Source organism: Otolemur garnettii, unplaced genomic scaffold, assembly GCF_000181295.1.
Source record: "Otolemur garnettii isolate 467f Iridium unplaced genomic scaffold, OtoGar3 scaffold00060, whole genome shotgun sequence".
Lineage (NCBI taxonomy): Eukaryota > Metazoa > Chordata > Mammalia > Primates > Galagidae > Otolemur > Otolemur garnettii.
In genome coordinates, this window is record NW_003852455.1 from 1664120 (window position 1) to 1682122 (window position 18003).

At 42.8% G+C, this 18003-nt stretch overlaps 1 protein-coding gene across 1 annotated transcript; it reads left to right on the forward strand.

Moving 5' to 3' along the window:
- The first annotated feature begins 320 nt into the window (after positions 1 to 320).
- On the forward strand, positions 321 to 17611 carry APOD (apolipoprotein D). The gene is made up of 5 exons (XM_003792684.2): positions 321 to 487; positions 4767 to 4912; positions 10785 to 10906; positions 14181 to 14269; positions 17143 to 17611. Exons 2-5 carry the CDS (start codon positions 4790 to 4792, stop codon positions 17376 to 17378), a joined length of 570 nt encoding a protein of 189 aa, XP_003792732.1. The 5' UTR covers positions 321 to 487; positions 4767 to 4789; the 3' UTR covers positions 17379 to 17611.
- Positions 17612 to 18003: the final 392 nt, after the last annotated feature.

The following is an 18003-nucleotide window of genomic DNA, read 5'->3' on the forward strand; positions in this document are numbered from 1 at the left end:
GGGCAGAGTGCCCCTCCCCATTCCAGGAAATGGGCTTGTTGATTTTTCATTTACACAAAAATGAAAAATAAATACCAGATGTTAGAAAACATATTGCAACACATCTCGTTGGAACTAAAAAGTACATTCTAACTAAAAAATTAAATTAGAAAATCCACATAGCAAAAAAGATGTTTTGAATGAAAATGGACTTTGTCTCTCTTTCTCTCTCTCACACACAAAACAATATCTCCTTGTTTCTTCTTCAGGGCACAGCTGTGAAGGAAATCAGGGGAGGAGGATGGACACAACATTCCATCTTTGTGTTTGGTACAGAGCTGAGCTTTTAGGTCAGCCTTCCTGAACTGGAGGGGTGTGGCATACATGAAAATTAATCGTTAATGACCCGATGGAGCTTATAAAGTAGCTTGGGAGAAACCAGCCACCAAAGCATCTCAAATTGGATGATTTTGCATGTGGAAACTGCTTTCATCTTGATAAAAACAAGGTATGTACTGTAGTTTTAATGTTCACTTGTAATAAGTAATGCTTAAAATAGAGGCAATCTTGGCTTTCCATTACCTCTCTTCAGCTAAATATAACAACTACCACTGATTGAGGGATTGTGCTGGTGGATTTACAGACTTGGTCTCATTTATCCTCAAACAAATTTACAAGACAGGCATTATCAGAGCCATTCTTCAGGTGAGAAAACAGGTTCAGAGACTTTAAGCCTCAGGCCGACCATAAAATTAAACCCAAAAGTTGACTCATCCCAAGTCTTTTGCTTAAACTATTTCCTCCCCTTACTAAATAAGACAATGAGGAAATTTTCTATGTACCAATATTGCACTAGATAAATTTTCATGGAGTTATCCACTTGTGCATTACACTAAAATTGCCTGAAAACTGGATTTAATCGTATGAATAGAAAGTACATTTAGTAATATGGCATAAAAATATTGTCTTCAGAAGATAAGTTTCTTGTTATATTCAATAACTAAATGGACATTTAAAACCTATTTTAGAAATGTATTTTATTTTATCATGTGAAATCTTGAAATCTAGTCCTTAATGTTCTGCAGCTATTTGATGTCAGGGACTGTGTTCACAGTAGCTCCCAGGCACCAAGAGCACAGGCTCTTGGGAGACCTGGGATTAAATTCTTACCAGGAAGAAAACAAGGGTGAATTAACTTCATTGAGTACAAAATGTCAGCATTGTCGCTTCCAGATGAGATGCTGTGGAGACTGAGTGCACAACACACTTAAAATTGTGAGGCCGGGGGTTCTCTGGGAGGTGAGTTCGATGAGTGAGTGTGAGCAGTGAGTTGCAGTCAGCACCTGGCCCAGAGAGGATGGCCTGTCATAGTAAGGTTACATTTAAGTTATTTAATATTTAGTTAAAATAATATTTAAGTTATATTTCCTTCTAAAGTATTTAAACTTTTCACTAGTACAGTCTTCCTATTGGTATCAAAAAGATGCAAAAATATATGTCATACATAATTCATATTTTACCCAAGTTCATAAGTATATGTCAATAATGTGCTCGGTAAGTGTTGGGTAAGCCAGAATGGAAGGGGCATTGGAAGATATTATGGATGCCATCCACCCCTTCCCTCACAGGGAACTTAAACCATAAGAATAAAACTACTGCAGCACAGAAGCATCTTTGGAAGAGATGCAATCAGGGGCAATTAATCTTGTTCTGAAATCCTCCCACAGAACTAAAAAATACATTTCAGCCCACAAGAGAATGCTTTGTAATGAGACTTTCATCAGGGCACAATGTGGAACTGACTTTTGTCATACCTGTCATGGGTAAAGTGAAACTCACCAGGTCACAGAGGCAGGTGTTTATTGAAAGGCAACCAAGGGGTGCACAGGGGAAGCACAGCTCAGAGCGCTGTAGACGGGGAGCTAGGGATGGGCCAAGGCTTCTGCTCCCTTCTGGGCCTCAGCTTCCTCATCGGTACACCTGGGGAATAGGTTTGGACAGATGACCTCTAAGGTCTGTTCCAGGTTCAGAGACCTTGTAGAATATGCATAACATATGGCTATTCTTTGAGGTTAGATCCTCTGGGCAAGGCACTTAGCTTGGGCCTACTGAGTAGGGCTCCACAGGTTCTAAGAATCTCTTGAAAATAGATGCAAATGTTTGTAGGTTTAGGCTGCATTTCAATAAATCCATCATCCCCTAAAAAGTTAAAAAACAAATGTGGTTGGACACAATGGCTCATGCCTGTAATCCTAGCACTCTGGGAGGCCTAGGTGGGTGGATTGCTTCAACTCAGGAATTGGAGATCAGCCTGAGCAAGAGTGAGACTCCATCTCTACTAAAAATAGAAAAATCTAGCCAGGTATTGTGGCAGGTTCCTGCAGTCCCAGCTGCTCAGGAGGCTGAGGCAGGAGGATCGTTTGAATATAGGAGTTTGAGGGTGCTGTGAGCTATGATACCACGGCAATCTACCCAGGGCACAGAGTGAGATTCTGTCTCAAAAAAAAACAAACAAAAAACCCCCAATAAAAACAATTGTTTACATGGTGGAAATGTTGATGGAAAATGGAGCCTCAAAAACTAAGGAAGGTGGTCCCACCACAGGCCACCAGGGGCTCAGAACCATACCCTCCCTCAGCAACCCCAGCTGGTAGCTTTCATTCGTTACATAACTGTTCTTTTGAAAACCAGACAATGAAACCTCCAGAAGAAAAGCTATTGATTATTAAAAGTTACTTAGAGGCTTAGAGACTCATAATAAAGCGGTTATAATTATTCTTATAATGACACATCCTTTTAAATTCTCAGATCTGAGAACATTTTGCTTGCATCACATCAGTCATCTTTATCACAGGGAGAAAGGCAAGGAGCTGGAAATAGCTCATGTGAAGCAGCAGGCAAGAGTCACAAGGAAAGGAATGCACTAAAATCAAGTCAGTGACAGAAGCAGGGAGGAGATCAGAGCACCCAGAACCTACACCAGCACAGCCTCCCACCGCCGCCTTCACTGACTGCCCTCCCAGGCCAGCCTCTGCTGCCAAAGGGTCCTCGGGATTGAAATGCTTACTGTAGAGGTGGTGCCTATAGCTCAGTAGGTACAGCCCCGGCCACATGCACCAAGGCTGGTGAGTTCAAACTAAAACAGCTAAAACAACAATGACAACTGAAAAAAAAAAAATAGCCTATAGTCCCAGCTACCTGGAAGGGTGAGGCAAGAGAATCACTTAAGCCCAAGAGTTCGAGGTTGCTGTGAGCTGTGACGGCACAGCACTCTACCCTGTCTACCAAGGGTGATAGCTTGAGACTCTGTCTCAAAAAAAAAAGAAATGCTTACTGTATAGTTACACATGAGCTGACAGTCCTTCTCTAGTTAAATGCACATCATCAGTAAACAGAAATTTGGGAAATATTAATATAATCACCTGTTTCTGCTCTTTTTTTTTTTTTGACAGAGTCTTACTATGTCACCCTCAGTAGAGTGCTGTGGCATCACAGCTCACAGCAACCTCAAACTCTTGGGCCCAACTGATTCTCCTGCCTCAGCCTCCCAATTAACTGGGACTACAGGCACCCTCCACAATGCCGGCTATTTTTTGTTGCAGTTGTCATTGTTGTTTAGCTGGCCAGGGCCTGGTTCAAACCTGCCAGCCTAGGTGCATGTGGCTGGTGCTGTAACCACTGTGCCATGGGCACTGAGCCACCTGTTTCTGCTTTTTATAACAATAACTAGCATTTATTGAGCATTTACTCTGTGTCAGACACTGCTTTAAGTACTCTCTGTGTTATCTCATTTAATTCTCTTAAAAATTTATGATATGTGTATGATTATTATTCCCACTTAATGACAAAGAAACTAAGGCATAAATTAGTTTATGTACTTAGTACGAGGTCATACAATTAAGTTCAAAAACTCATCCTAGAAAGGTGCTACATACTTCATTGCTGAATATCACTAGGAATGTAGCACTTTTACTAGAATGAGTTTGCGACCTTAATTGTCTGACCATCATAGGACAACAGCTCTGATGATCTTTCCAGAAAAAGAGCTCCGAAATTGCTTCAAAGGGTGGACTAGGCACTGGCATCAGTGCATAGCTTCCCAAGGGCAGTACTTCAAAGGTGACTGTAGCAATATTCAGCAATGAGGTATGTAGCAATTTTTCTAGGATGAGCTGGCAAATTTAATTCTCCTACCTTATATGTGGCAGAGCCAGAATTCGAACTCAGCTGGGGTAACCTTACAGTGGCCGGCAAGTTAGGTTTTTCAGGCCCACTCTTGGGTTGGTGGGACAGCCCAGCAAGAGGGAGCACTTCCCTTGTGAATCTCAGGGGACACTAAATGATGTGCATGGTTTTGGTTTGGTTTGGTTTTGCTTTTACCTTTCGCAGTTTGCTAAAGGCTTCATTCTCTCGCTGTGTCTGGCACCGGCCACATTGTTTCTGTTCATTTGACAAGTATCTACTGAGTCTGACACTTGGAGGTCCTGGGGGTGATCCGAGGAGACGGGGCCCACCCTTGGGAAATGCAAAAGCAGGAGCAGGCTGGGGTGCAAAATCAATTGAAGCAACTCTAATATCAGGCGGAGGGTGCCCACCAGAGACATAGTGGCTCCGAGGAAGGGCTCACGGCAGCACTGGCGATCAGATGTCCACTGAAGGATGAGGGGTCCATCCAGCCTGGGGAGCTGCCCGCAGAGGACCCCGCCAGTGCAGGAATCTACCCTTTGATTTTGTGTCTTTAAGAGGCTCAACTATGACCACAGCGGCTTTGTTTCTCCCACCTCCAGGTCCCCTCTACAGCCACCTCTAGATGGCGATGATGCTGTTGCTGCTTTCCGTGCTGGCTGGCCTGGTCGCCGTAGCAGAGGGACAAACTTTTCATCTCGGACAATGCCCGACTCCATCTGTGCAGGAGAATTTTGATGTGAATAAGGTGTGATGAAGGCTAAGCTCCCGTTAGTTTTGCTGGACATGGTTTGGATAAGTACTCTACAAGGTTCAGTTTTACAGTTTTGGCGGAGGCCGGGCTTGAACCCACCGCCCCCGGTATATGGGGCCGGCGCCCTACTCTTTGAGCCACAGGTGCCACCCAAGTTCAGTTTTAATATTTTTTTACATCTTCACAGCAAGCCTTGGGACAACTACTTATCTTACATGGGGTTTCCCCAAAGTATTAATATACTCCGAGACAAGGGCAGGGGCAGAGATTTTTTGGAAGATGATTCCAGAAAGCACAAATGGGTACATGGGAAAATGAGACCAAGGAGTTAGAGAAGCAATAAAGGGGTGCTCATGAGGAGTTTACCCCACCAACAATGGGGTTCAATCCTGGTGTGGTCCTCTGAGGAAAGGCATGAATGTGCCCCAGATTGTCCCATAGCTGGATAACAGCAGGCCATTGGGAGCACCCATGGAGAGGGGAGAACAGGGTCTCAGGTGGGGAGCTAGAAGCTTCCAAAAGAGCTGTACCTCTTACATGCCCACCAGCACTGTCCAATTCCAATTTCTCCATATGTTTACCCAAACTTGTTGTTGTTGTCTTTTTTATTATAGTCATTTTTAGTGTGTGCCAAGTGGTTTCTCATTATGGGTTCTTTTTTTTTTTTTTTAAATGCTCATGGGACTACTTGGAATTTTTTTTTTTTAATTTTGTTTTTATAACAGGGTTTTGCTCTATTGCCCAGGCTAGAGTGTAGTATGCCATTGTACTCTAGCCTGAGCAATAGAGCAAGAGGGGTCTATTCCTCACTGCAGCTTTAAACTTAGGGCTCAAGCAATCCTCTTGTCTCAGCCTCTTGAGCAGCTGGGTCTGTAGGCATCCGCCACCACTCTCAGATAACTTTTTAATTTTCTATAGAATCAGAGTCTCTCTATGTTGCCCAGAGTGGTCTCAAAGGAATCCTCCTCCCTTGGCCTTCCAAAGTGCTGGGATTACAGACATGAGTCTGTACCTGGCCCTCTAATTTTAGTTTGCATTTCCCTAATGACTATGATATTTATCATATTTTCACGTGGTTATTGGTCATTTGTATATCTTCATTGTATATCTTCTATTCAAATCTCTTGCCTACTTTTAAACTGAGGTTTTTAAATTATTGGAATGTAAGAGTTCTTTCTATATTTTGACACAAGTCCCTTACAGATATATGATTTGCAGTTATTTTCTCCCATTTTGTGGAATTTTTTTTCACTTTATTGATGTGCCCTTTGAAGCACAAATTTTTAATATTGATGAAGTTCAATTTGTCAACTTTTTCCTGTTGTTGCTTGTGTTTTTGGTGGCATACTTAAACAAAATACATTGCCTAATACAATATTATAAAGATTTACTCACATACATATATATATATATATATATATTTTTTTTTTTTAGAGATAGAGTCTCACTTTATCACCCTAGGTAGAGTGCTATGGCGTCACAGCTCACAGCAACCTCCAACTTCTAGGCTTAAGCTATTCTCCTGCCTCAGCCTCCCAAATAGCTGGGACTACAGGTGCCCACCAGAACACCTGGCAATTTTTTTGTTGCAGTTTGGCCAGGGCTGGGTTCAAACCCACCAACTTCAGTATATAGGGCCGATGCCCTACTCACTGAGCCAGAGGTGCCACCCAATTTACTCCTATATTTTCTTTGAAGAGTTTCATATTTTCAGTTCTTACACTTAAGTGTTTGATCTCTTTTAAATTAAATTGTGTATATAAGCATCATTCTTTTGCATGTGGATATCCAGTTGTTCCAGCACCATTTGTTGAAAAGATAGTCCTTTCCCCATTGAATAGTCTTGGCATTCTTATGGAAAATCAATTGACTGTATATGTGAGAGTCTATTTCTGGACTCTCAATTCTATTCTATTGATCTATACATCTATACTGATGCCAGTATTTTTTTTAATTGAATGGTAACTATGTACATTAATGCACTTCTGGGGTACAGTGTGGGGTTTTCACACACAATCTGAAACACTTCCATTAAACTGGTTAACATAGCCTTCATGTCATTTTCTTAGTTATTGTTTTAAAACGTTCACATTCTACTCTTAGAAAGATTCACTTATACCCTTGTAAGATAAACCTCAGAAGTGATCCCTCCAATCCCCCTCCCTCCACCCATTCCCCTGATGCCAGTATTACAGTCTTGACTACTATAGCTTTGAGGCAAGTTTTGAAATCAGAATGTATTAGTACCCCAACTTTATTCTTCTGGCTATCCTATATCCATTATGTTCTTGCATGAACTATAGAATGAACTTGTCAATTTCTGCAGTGAAACCAGTTAGAATTTTGATAGAGACTGAATTGAATCTGAAGCTCAATTAAGCAGACTGCCATCTTAGCAACATTGTTTCCAATTTGTTAACATAGGATATTTTTCTATTTACTTAGGTCTGCTCTAATTTTTTCCAACAATATTTTCTAGTTTTCACAGTTTCAGTTTTGCATTTCTTCAGTTAAATTTATTCCTACATATGTTCTTCTTTTGATGCTATTGTTAATGAAATTTTCTTAATTTCATTTGCAAATTGTTCCTTCTAAGCATAGAAATACATTTGATTTTTATATATTAATCTTGTATGTTTTAACCTTGCTAAACTCATGAGACCTAATAGTTTTTGTTTTCATTTTAGAGTCCTTAGAATATTTTATGTCATTTGCAAAGAGATATATTAATAATAGTATCTCTTCCTTTTTAGGACTCTTTTTAAACATTGAATTCTGTTAATGTAGAGAAATTGAGACCTGAGAAGATTAAGAGGCCTTCATAAAAATAATGAGATCATGAGGGAGCATGACATGAAAATCAATCTTCTACCTGTGATTTTCCTCTTTTTTGGAAAATTAAGCTTCCTGAGTTTTAATTGTGGAGCACTGAAGTCATTTAAACAATAATAGAACTATTTTAAATGTACTATATTAAATGGAGCTTTCTCTGAGAATGTCTATGAAACCAGTTAGCCTTTAACCTTACTCTTTTTTTTAATTTTTTTTTTTTTTTTGAGACATAGTCTCAATCTGTCGCCCTGGGTAGAGTGCTGAGGCATCATCGCAGCTCACAGCAACCCCAAACTCTTGGGCTCAAGTGATTTCTCTTAACTCAACCTCCTGCATAGCTAGGACTTCAGGCACCCACCACAAGGCCTGGCTATTTATAGAGAGAGGGTCTCCCTCTTCCTCAGGCTGGTCTCTAGCTCCTGGGCTCAAGCAATCCACCTGTCTCAGCCTCCCAGAGTGCTAGGATTACAGAAGTGAGCCATCATGCCAGGCCTAATCTTATTTTTGGTGCTTTAAATGACTATAAAGCTCACTGGTTTTAACTGAAAGTTGTGCTTTAATAAATGAGTGGAAAATTTCTGGTCATAAATGTGGGTGTACATTTGGGCAGGGAGCCATATGACTGAAGCAATACTGCCACCTGTTTGCAGTATGCTCTCCTTCCAAGTTCCAGCTCTTTGAAAGTGAGCGTATCTCTATGTTGTTGAGAAATACATTTTTAAATTTCTAAGATAATTTCAATTAATAATTTGACTAGGTAAATATAGTCACATGGTTCAACATTCTAGAGGTACAATAGAATATACAATGAAAAGTTTTGCTCTTAACTCTGTGTCTCAGTTTCCATCCCCAGCAGTAACAAGTAAAAAGAGTTATCGTGTATCTTTTTTGGCGATACTGTATACATATATAAGCAAATACATATATAACTGAGGTAAGCAGAATAATGGCTTCTAAAGTTACCATGCCCTAATCTGTGAGACCCGTGAACATTACTTTACATGAAAAAGGAATTTTGCAGGTGTAGTTAAACTATGGACCCTTGAGATAACCAGATTAGCCTGGAGTCTCTGGATTATTCAGGTGGCCTCAATCTAATCATGCAAGTCCTTAAAAGCAGAAATTCTTTCCCCACCTCGGTCAGAGAGAGAGGTTTCTTCTTTTTTGAGACAGAGCCTCAAGCTGTCCCACTGGGTAGAGTGCTGTGGCATCACAACTCACAGCAACCTCCAACTCCTGGGCTCAAGCGAGTCCCCTGCCTCAGCCTCCCAAGGAGCTGGGACCACAGGCGCCCGCCACAACGCCCATCGCCTGTTTTTTTTTTTTTTTTAGTTGCGGCCATCATTGTTGTTTGGCAGCCCAGGCTGGGCCCGCAACCTTTGGTGTATGTGGCTGGCACCTTAGCCACTTGAGCCACAGGCGCCGAGCCGGAGAGAGAGGTTTCATGATGGGATAAGTGACAGAGATATGCAATGTGAGAAGGATTCGGCTATCTTTTGCTAGCTTTGAAAATGAAGGAAGGAGATCCCAAGCCAAAGAATACAGGTGGCCTCTAAAACTTGGAAAAGTCAAGAAAATAGATTCTCCCCCAGGGCTTCCAGAAAGGAATGTAACCAATACTTGATTTTAGCTTAGTGAGACCCACATTGGACTTTAGACTTAGAGAACTGCAAGGTAGTAAATCTGTGCTCTTTTAAGCTTGTGGTGAATTGTTATAACAGCAACAGAAAGCCAACATAGTAACCATTTTCCCAGGGAAACACAAAAGGGAGCTTAATATATATTCTGTTGTGTACCTGGCTCTTTTTTCATTAACTATATCTTACAGATAATTGCATAACACTCTTTTCAAAGAGGATGCACAAAATTCCCTTGCATGGATATGCCATCATTTATTTACCCAGCCCCTTACTAATAACACTGACTTAGGTTTTCTCCTTTTATTATTAGTATATAAAAAAATATTGCCACGAATACCCTTATACATACACCATTTCTTCTGTCAGGAGGCTGCATTATCAGAAGTGAAATTTCAGAGCCAAAGAGCATATGTAATTTTAGCTTTGCTAGATGGTGCCCAGCTGCCCTCCACAGAGGTTGTAAACTAGTCTAGTGCTCATGTAAGGTGTATTTATAATTTATTGAGACAGAGTCTCACTTTGTGGCCCTCGGTAGAGTGCTATGACATCATAGCTTACAGTAACCTCCAACTCTCGGCTTAAGTGATTCTCTTGCCTTAGCCTCCCAAGTAGCTGGGACTATAGGCACCAGCCACAAGCCCAGTCTTTTTTTTTGTAGAGATGGGGTCTCACTCTGGCTCAGGCTGGTCTCACTTCTGAGCTCAGGGCAATCCACCTGCCTCAGCCTCTCAGAGTGCTAGGATTACAGGTGTGAGCCACCACACTCTGCCTCATGTGAGGTATGTTTGGAAGTCTGAGAGTGCCTATGTCCCCCTCACCCTCACCAGCACAGAAGCAGCTTCCTTACAAGTTGACGCTATACACCAGAAGTATGGAGCACGGGCCAGCCCCTGGAGAGAGAATGGAACAATTCTTCTAAATCCCCATCACCTCCCAAAGCCTTTGTGACCAGCTTCCTGTGTGGGGTCATATGAGGAAAGTCCAACCCTCTCTGGAGTCCTAGCACTCCACAGTGAACATATCTGACTTTGCACAAGACTCAAAGATGCCTTGTCGAATGGTAAAATGTTTGAGATGAAAGGTTCTTTACATCACCTCCTCCTTTTAAAGGTCTAGAATTTCGCAGTTTCTGGCTAGATAGAACACTGAGAGCGTGTTGTCTAAATAAAGAGTACATTAGGAGTAGAATGTAGCCCTCGCCGCCCGGTGCCCACACGTCCAGTGCACTTATTCTCACCGGAATCAGTATCTTGCTCAGTTGCCACTGGGGACAATGAGGCCCATTCTGCCTGGTTTCCCCAGGAAAGGGCTCTGCTTCTGAAAGACAATGGGGAAGATTTCACAGGTCCCTAGAGAACCACAGGGTTCTGCTCTGCTTGTTTTTGTCTCTACAGTATCTGGGAAAATGGTATGAAATTGAGAAGATCCCAGTGAGCTTTGAGAAAGGAAGCTGCATCCAGGCCAACTACTCGCTAATGGAAAATGGAAACATCAAAGTGATAAATAAGGAGTTGAGGTGAGTGGCCATGCCCATCCGGGGCCAGGCCTGCTGAGTGCTGACCTGGGGCGCCTGCATGTCCGGCAGCCTGGCTGGGGAGGAGGGGAACACTGCTGCCTGCCTGGACTGCCTGCTCACAGCAGGACTGAGAGAATGCTTGTGGCAGGCAGGGCTGGCAAGGAGAGAACACACACACATGCATTTCCATAACTGCTTGCTGAGCACCTATTGTATACCAGACCCTGTGGAAGGCAGTAGGGCCTCAACAGTAACCCAAACTGACAGAGCTCTTGTCTTCTGACACAGGCATCCAGCTTTGCTTGAACACTGTCAGGAACAGGGGCTACATCGCCTTCCACAATGGTCTATTCTATATCTAGGCAGCTTCACCTATTAGAAAATTCCTTTTATTTTTAAGCAAGAATCAAAAGCATTCATTCATGCTGTAGGTTATGTTAACAGGATATGGTACAGAAGTATTACTGAGGGCTTCTAATGTTGATATTTAAAAATTTACCCTTGGGAAAGCAAACATAAAGAAAGCCCCAGGAAGAGCTCCTTCCTATTCCCCCTCCATGGACAAAGGTAACAGCAGCAACAAACAACAGTAACTAATGTTTATTACACATTTTCTATTTGCAAGGCGCTATTCGATATATGTATGCCTATACATGTGTATGCATAAATCAATATGCATTCATTTAACTCCCCATAAGAACCGTGAGATCGGTACTATTATTAACATCATTACAGAAAGGTAAAGGGCTGTCCTTCTGTTCCCTACAGGATGTGGGAACTATTCAACTCCAAGAAAACAACTACAGAGGGGCTTTCTATGGTTAGCCCAACATCGATTACTGTTTTCGTGGGTCAAAACCCACTGGGTAGACTCCCTGGATAAGCCAGAAAAACAAAACAAGAATCTTTAAGGTCTCTAAGGAAAGATCCAGCTCATTTCAGAACCCCAGAGAAAAGCTCCGGGAATTGAGGTGCAGACACTTAGATCTCACAGGAATTTTGGAGGCCCCAAAGTTGTAATAACCTCATTTCAAATATTTTGTCCCATTCTATGACCGAGAATCAATGGCACAGATCCTAAAACCCAGGAGATTCTCCTGCCCCTCCTTTGAAGTTGGCCACGAGCCCCCTTTAACACATTGCTGACGGGTAACCTCGATAGCTTCTGCATAAAATTGCCAGTCAACAATGTGTTAAGCTGTGATTCTATAAGCTGTGATTCTAAGCTAAGTGATTCTATATTATAAACAGCTGAGAGATGAGGCGGGGAGAAAGAATAAAATCAGCTGAATTTGGGACAACTGGGTATTGAGAGGGAGCGAAATAAATCAGGGAACAGCTGCTATGTTAACACTTTGTTGACCGGCAACTTTACACAGAAACTATCCATGTTACCGGGGAACTCGTGACCAGTCGGCAATGTGTTAACTGCATTTGGGGTATTATTAGGTGGCTCTACCTCTAGGAGTACACCTGTTTAAGACACAATAACACACAGAAAATCATTTGTTAATTCAGGAAAATGGTATAGTTCCTCCTTCCAGAAGACTGTAGAATGAGTGGAGAACAGGACAGCAGGGAGTCGGACAGGAGATTAGGCTCAGCCAACATCAGAGAATTTGAGAGCAAAACAGCTAACAGAGGGCTGTGAGCTGAAGGGCTCAGGCTTTGGAGTTATGCTGCCTTGTTTCATATCCTGGTTCTACCACTTACCAAGTGATCTTAGGTTAGTTATTATAACTCTTCAAGCCTCAGTTTCTTCACCTGTAAAACTGGTGATAATAATAGAACCTACCTCCACATTAAGGCTGTCTGAGCCTTAAATGAGATTTGGCGTGCAGTGTTGATTTAATAAATATTATCTACCATTGTTAACCTGCTGCTACCCTTGAAAATACAAATGTATTTTTCCATAAACATGCTGTAAATTCATGGTCAGAGACTGACGTTTTGCAAACTGTCCTGGGGAAAAATGCTAATGCTGGTGAGAATGAAGACTCTGTTGAGAAGAGATTGGTTTGTTGTCGAGTTAATGTATGCAGATAGAAACAGGCCGTCTTCCCAGCGGTCTGGGATCCAGGTAAGAGTGCAGGGCCTCTAGCCCTCCACAGTAATAAATAGAGGATGTAACTGGGATCATCAGAGGACATTTTCCAACCTCCCATACCTTTTGCTTATTGTCTGGTTTCTAGGAAATCCATCACCAACAACCATAGCATTGACCTGCTGACTTTCTAACACATACTGTTGCTTTACTTTTAGTTTGCCTGCCCCCTTGAGGACTGAAGGACAAACAGCTCCTTTGTTGGTTTCCTAAGGGGAGCACCCTGATGCCTGAGGACCATCCCTTTGGTGCCTCCTTCCCCAGGCCTTTCCCTTCCTCCCCTGTTCATGGGTTATTGGGAGTTATCCAGAAATGGGGCCAGGCCCGTTCAAGGGGGTGAAAATATTACGTTCTTAGTATCCAATCTAAGACCACCACTTTTAGGACATACCTGTATGCTGCTAAGAAAGAATTGGCACTGCTAATTATAATTGAATTGGCATCAATTGTAAGAGGTGTATTCCTTCACATTTAATGTCTCTGAGATGTAGGCATACCTGAGAATCACTGAGATAGGTAAATTTCCCTCACTGCATGCTTTTACCTGGCCTATGTCAAAATCAGACTCAGACTCTTGCTGACTGGAAGGTGTCTCAGAGCTCAAGCCCCTTAAAGAGACAGATGAAGTCACACAACATCACTGAGGCCCAAAGAAGGGAGAACTTTCAGGTCTCCAGACTCCCTGCTTTGCACTCTTTTCAATGATCAAGTCCATCCTTCTTTGTTCCTTTGGTCCCTTCTCATTTTTAAAGAAGTGAATCTTCTTGGTGTACTGGGTTGTCTTGTTTGTTTTTCCCTTCTCATTTACTCCCTCTCTCTTTGGAACTTAGGAGCAAGAAATAGCCGTTCAGGGAACTACAGATATCCAAGAAACAGTGTTGATGTACAGGGCCTAGAATCTTATCCAACCCTGGGACATTTCAGTGGCTGCTTCTCATCCCCTTACAGCTGACTTCCTTAGCTTGGTCTCCGAGACAGTCATGATAGGAAGGGCAGGGAGTGGACCTAGGGTCTGGCCTGCCTTTGAGAGCCTCTCACCAGAAATCAGTGTTGGCCACTGGTTCTTAGTGCCACAAATCTTGATTTCCATTGATTTTTGGCTTTGAATCATTGTTTTTATTCTCTCTTCTCTGTGTTGTTTTTTTCCTTTTTTTGTGTTACTCACTGCAGGCAGGATGGAACCGTGAACCAAATTGAAGGTGAAGCCACCCAGGTTAACCTCACAGAGCCCGCCAAGCTGGGGGTGAAGTTTTTCTGGTGTAAGTGTCCACTTATCTCATAAGGATTCAGGGACAGGGGATATAAAAACTGAAGGCAAGAGCCCTGGACTGGGGTACTGTTGTCACAGATGAATGTCTCTGTAATGGCTGAATACATAATTACTTTAAGCACATACTACATGTCACTCACTGGGCTGCAACGGTGGGCAAGACAGAGCTGGCCTTTGTTCTTGGAGAGCTTAACGTTCCTGTGGATACTGACAAGCAAACAGGCAATTTTCTATGAAACTACAGTTAGGGTTTCAGTAGGTAGAGCACAATAGGAGCACATAGGCCATGAGCCCATAGAAAACCCAATCCAGTTTTGTTTCCCAGAGAAAACTGAGGCCCCCCAAATTAGCGGGTGTTAGCATAGCAACTAGCAGGATGTGCAAAAGCCTGCAGATGTGAGACCACAAGCATCCGGGCTTCTGAGTTCAAGTCCAGACTTAGCCACTTTCTAGCCACGTTGTTGTGCATCTTGAGATATTTAATCACAGACACTTGCCCTCTAAGTTCTCGACTAACTGAAGATGGGCACAGTCAACAGAGAAATCAGCAAATCTTAGTTTTATTGCTGCTGTAGGTACACTGGAGAATTCAGCTCAGAACCATGAGGTTCCCTAGCACTGAAAGTGCTTGAGAGCCCCTCTCCCCACCTGGAGGGCAGACACCGAAGTCAGTAGTTGCAAAACACATCGTTACTGCCCTACCTCGGTCATTCCTCCACCCCATACCAGTCCCTAGAGTGGGACAAAGAGAAGTTTTTACTTTGCAGACTAAGAAAGGAATGCTGGGAGGAGAAAACAGCTCTTCCCATGCATATAACTATAGGCACAAACCGGGGATAACAGCCAGCATGAGAAAGATAAACTAAATAACACACGCTCTATAACTGCAAAGGGCTTTGTACACGTTAATTTCTCTTGTTATTTTTACAAAGAAGGAAATCGAAGTGCATCAGGCCTGGGTGATGTAGGCAGTCATTGAACTAATTAGAGAGAAAGTTGGGGACCTAATCTTAGGTCTCCAGACTCTCAACTGAGTATTTTTCCCATGACACAGATCAGGGATAGGGATGGGAGTGAAGGTTAAATATTGTGAGCACGATCTTCCTAAGGAAACCTGAGGCAAGAGCTAAGAGAAGCAGGAGCTGCGGCCTGGGGAAGGTGAAGAGGGAGAGATTTGTTCTGGTTGGAGGGATTCCGTGTTTGCTTTGGAGTTTCTTCTATAAGCAATAGGAGATTGTCAAAGTTTTCTAATAAGGAGAGAAAGATGGAAGTTTTCTGTACTAAGAGGAAATATCTGGGTAAATTAATTCTCAAGAGCTAGACCCCGTGAGAGGAAGACAGAACGTGGATGCCTGCATGTGTGCAGGTGGGACTTGCTGCTGCCGCCAGAAGAGGCAGGAAACTTATTTTCCCCAAATCACTCAGTGGTGAAGAGTTGTCAATCCATCTAGGTATATGCAGAGCAGCTGAAATGTACAGAGAGCAGATGGATGAGGACAGTAACACTCACGCCCTCGGGATGAATGAGGCAGGCAGGCAGGCAGGGCACCAACAGTGGACTTGCTGGGTGGTCATCTGGACCAGACCTTTTAGGCTTCTCCATTGTCCCATAGTGTCTCAGGGCACTCATGAGTGCTGAGTTCTGATTTTCTGATGTTTGACTTGGCACACAGGATGATTTTTAATTTATTTTTAATTTTTTTAGAGATAGGATCTTGCTCTGTTGCTCAGGCAGGAGTATAGTGGGAAAATTACACCTCACTGCAGCCTCAAATTCCAGGGCTCAAGGAATTCCCCCACATAGGCCTCCCCAAGGACCGGGATTACAGGTGTGAGCCACTATGCCTGGCCCTCTAGGGATTAGTTTTCTTGTTTTGTTTTGTTTTTGTTTTTTTTTGCAGTTTTTGGCCAGGGCCATGTTTGAACCTACCACCTCCGGTATATGGGGCTGGCACCCTATTCCTTGAGCCACAGGTGCTGCCCCTCCCAGGATTAGTTTTGAGTGGAAGAGATGGGATGCTTGAAACCCAGGAAAGCAAATCACCCCTGACTGAATCTGTGCCCAAGTGTTGTGTGCTTGCTTGTGGGGTCAGTACCCAGCTTTCTCCCACTTGGGTCCATCTTCCTCTTAACTTTAATAAGCTGGGCCATGAGTTTTCCTTGGCTTGGACCTTGGGTGTGGAGGTCAAATTCACAGAAGAAATTTCTAAATCCACGGGAAGAGAGTACATCCTCTATCTCTTCTCTTAAGGACCCCTTTAATTTTTAGCTTTCTACACTTTATGGATGTCAATCAATGAAGCTTTATAGGCACTTTGTGAGGAAAAGCTTATAACCTGTTACCAACTGGCTTACCATATTTTTAAAAGTAGAAGATTTTTTGAAGATCATACAGGAAGAAAAATACAAAAACAAAAATAAGTTGGTCTCTGCCTCCTCCCTTAGGCAACGTCTAAAAGAAGTTGGGTGGAACAGTCCCAGAAAGCTGAGGGCTGCTGGCCCTCTGTTCCTGACTCCACTTAGCTCAGGGGTACCTCTGTGTGCTTTGGCGTTAAGTGCAGCCTGTCAGTCCAGGGGGGGCAGCCAAACCCCCCAGTTATCCCAGGAGACTACCTCCTACCAGGGAGGAGGACTATAATGATGGTTCTTAACTCTGGCCATGTATTAGAATCACTAGGGAGCTTAGAAAAGTACTAACCACCTCCAAATTCCAATCTAGAGGAGAGTGAGAAGAAGGGGGCCGAATATTTTTCAAAGTCTCTGTATGTTTCCCACGTGAAGCTAAAGTTGATAACCACTGATCTACAAGTGAGTTTTCTCTTGCCCTGGTCCCTCCTAATGCTGCCTTCCTCTGCCTGTCAGGGACGCCATCATCACCATACTGGGTCCTGGCCACTGACTACGAGAACTATGCCCTTGTGTACTCCTGCACCACAATTATCTGGCTTTTTCACATGGAGCATGCCTGGATCTTGGGAAGACACCCTTATCTCCCTCCAGAAACGGTGACCTATCTAAAGGATATGTTGACTTCCAATAACATAGACCATGAGAAAATGACTGTCACAGATCAGGTGAACTGCCCTGATTTCCTGTAAGCAGGCTGCATCCACTCCATGTTACTTCTGCTTTGCTTTCCCTCACCCCACCTGCCCCTCATAAAGACAAACCCAAACCGACCGACTGCAACAAACCATCCCAAATACCAGAGGGAAATGTGACCACAGAAGCCCGTGGAGGGGAGCTGGAGGAAAGTTGGCCCAATACTTAGCCCTACCCTGTTACCTTGCTAGCCCAATAATAAATGTGTTGCTGACCTGCTGGGCTCACAGTAGATTCCAAATTGGATTAATTATTGTGGGTTTGTTTTTTTCATTATAACCTTACGCTTAAAAATCCTTAAGCTGCAGTATAGGAATAAGCTCTTCTTTGAAAGTTTGATAGAATTCTGGTGTGAAGCCATCTGGACCAGGGCATTTTGTTTTGTTTTGTTTTGTTTTGTTTTTTTGGTTGGGAGATTTTTTATTGTTTCTTTGATCATTAAGCTGTTATGTTAAAAAAAAAAAAAACTAAGCATTAAACTGTTCTAGTTTAAAGGTAACAATCCTGTTTCTAGAAGGAGAAAACTGATAGCAAAGGCATATTTTCAGTGACCTGAATCCAGGTGCCCCCATTCCAATATCCGTATCTCCTTTACGGGGAATTATTTGTGATTTTCAAGTA

Excerpts from the sequence above, each read along its gene's own strand:
- APOD (XM_003792684.2), top strand. The coding sequence starts at position 4,790 with ATGGCGATGATGCTGTTGCTGCTTTCCGTGCTGGCTGGCCTGGTCGCC. Across the intron at positions 4,913-10,784 it reads AGAATTTTGATGTGAATAAG|TATCTGGGAAAATGGTATGA; the intron begins GTGTGATGAAGG and ends TTGTCTCTACAG. Across the intron at positions 14,270-17,142 it reads GGGGGTGAAGTTTTTCTGGT|GGACGCCATCATCACCATAC; the intron begins GTAAGTGTCCAC and ends TCTGCCTGTCAG.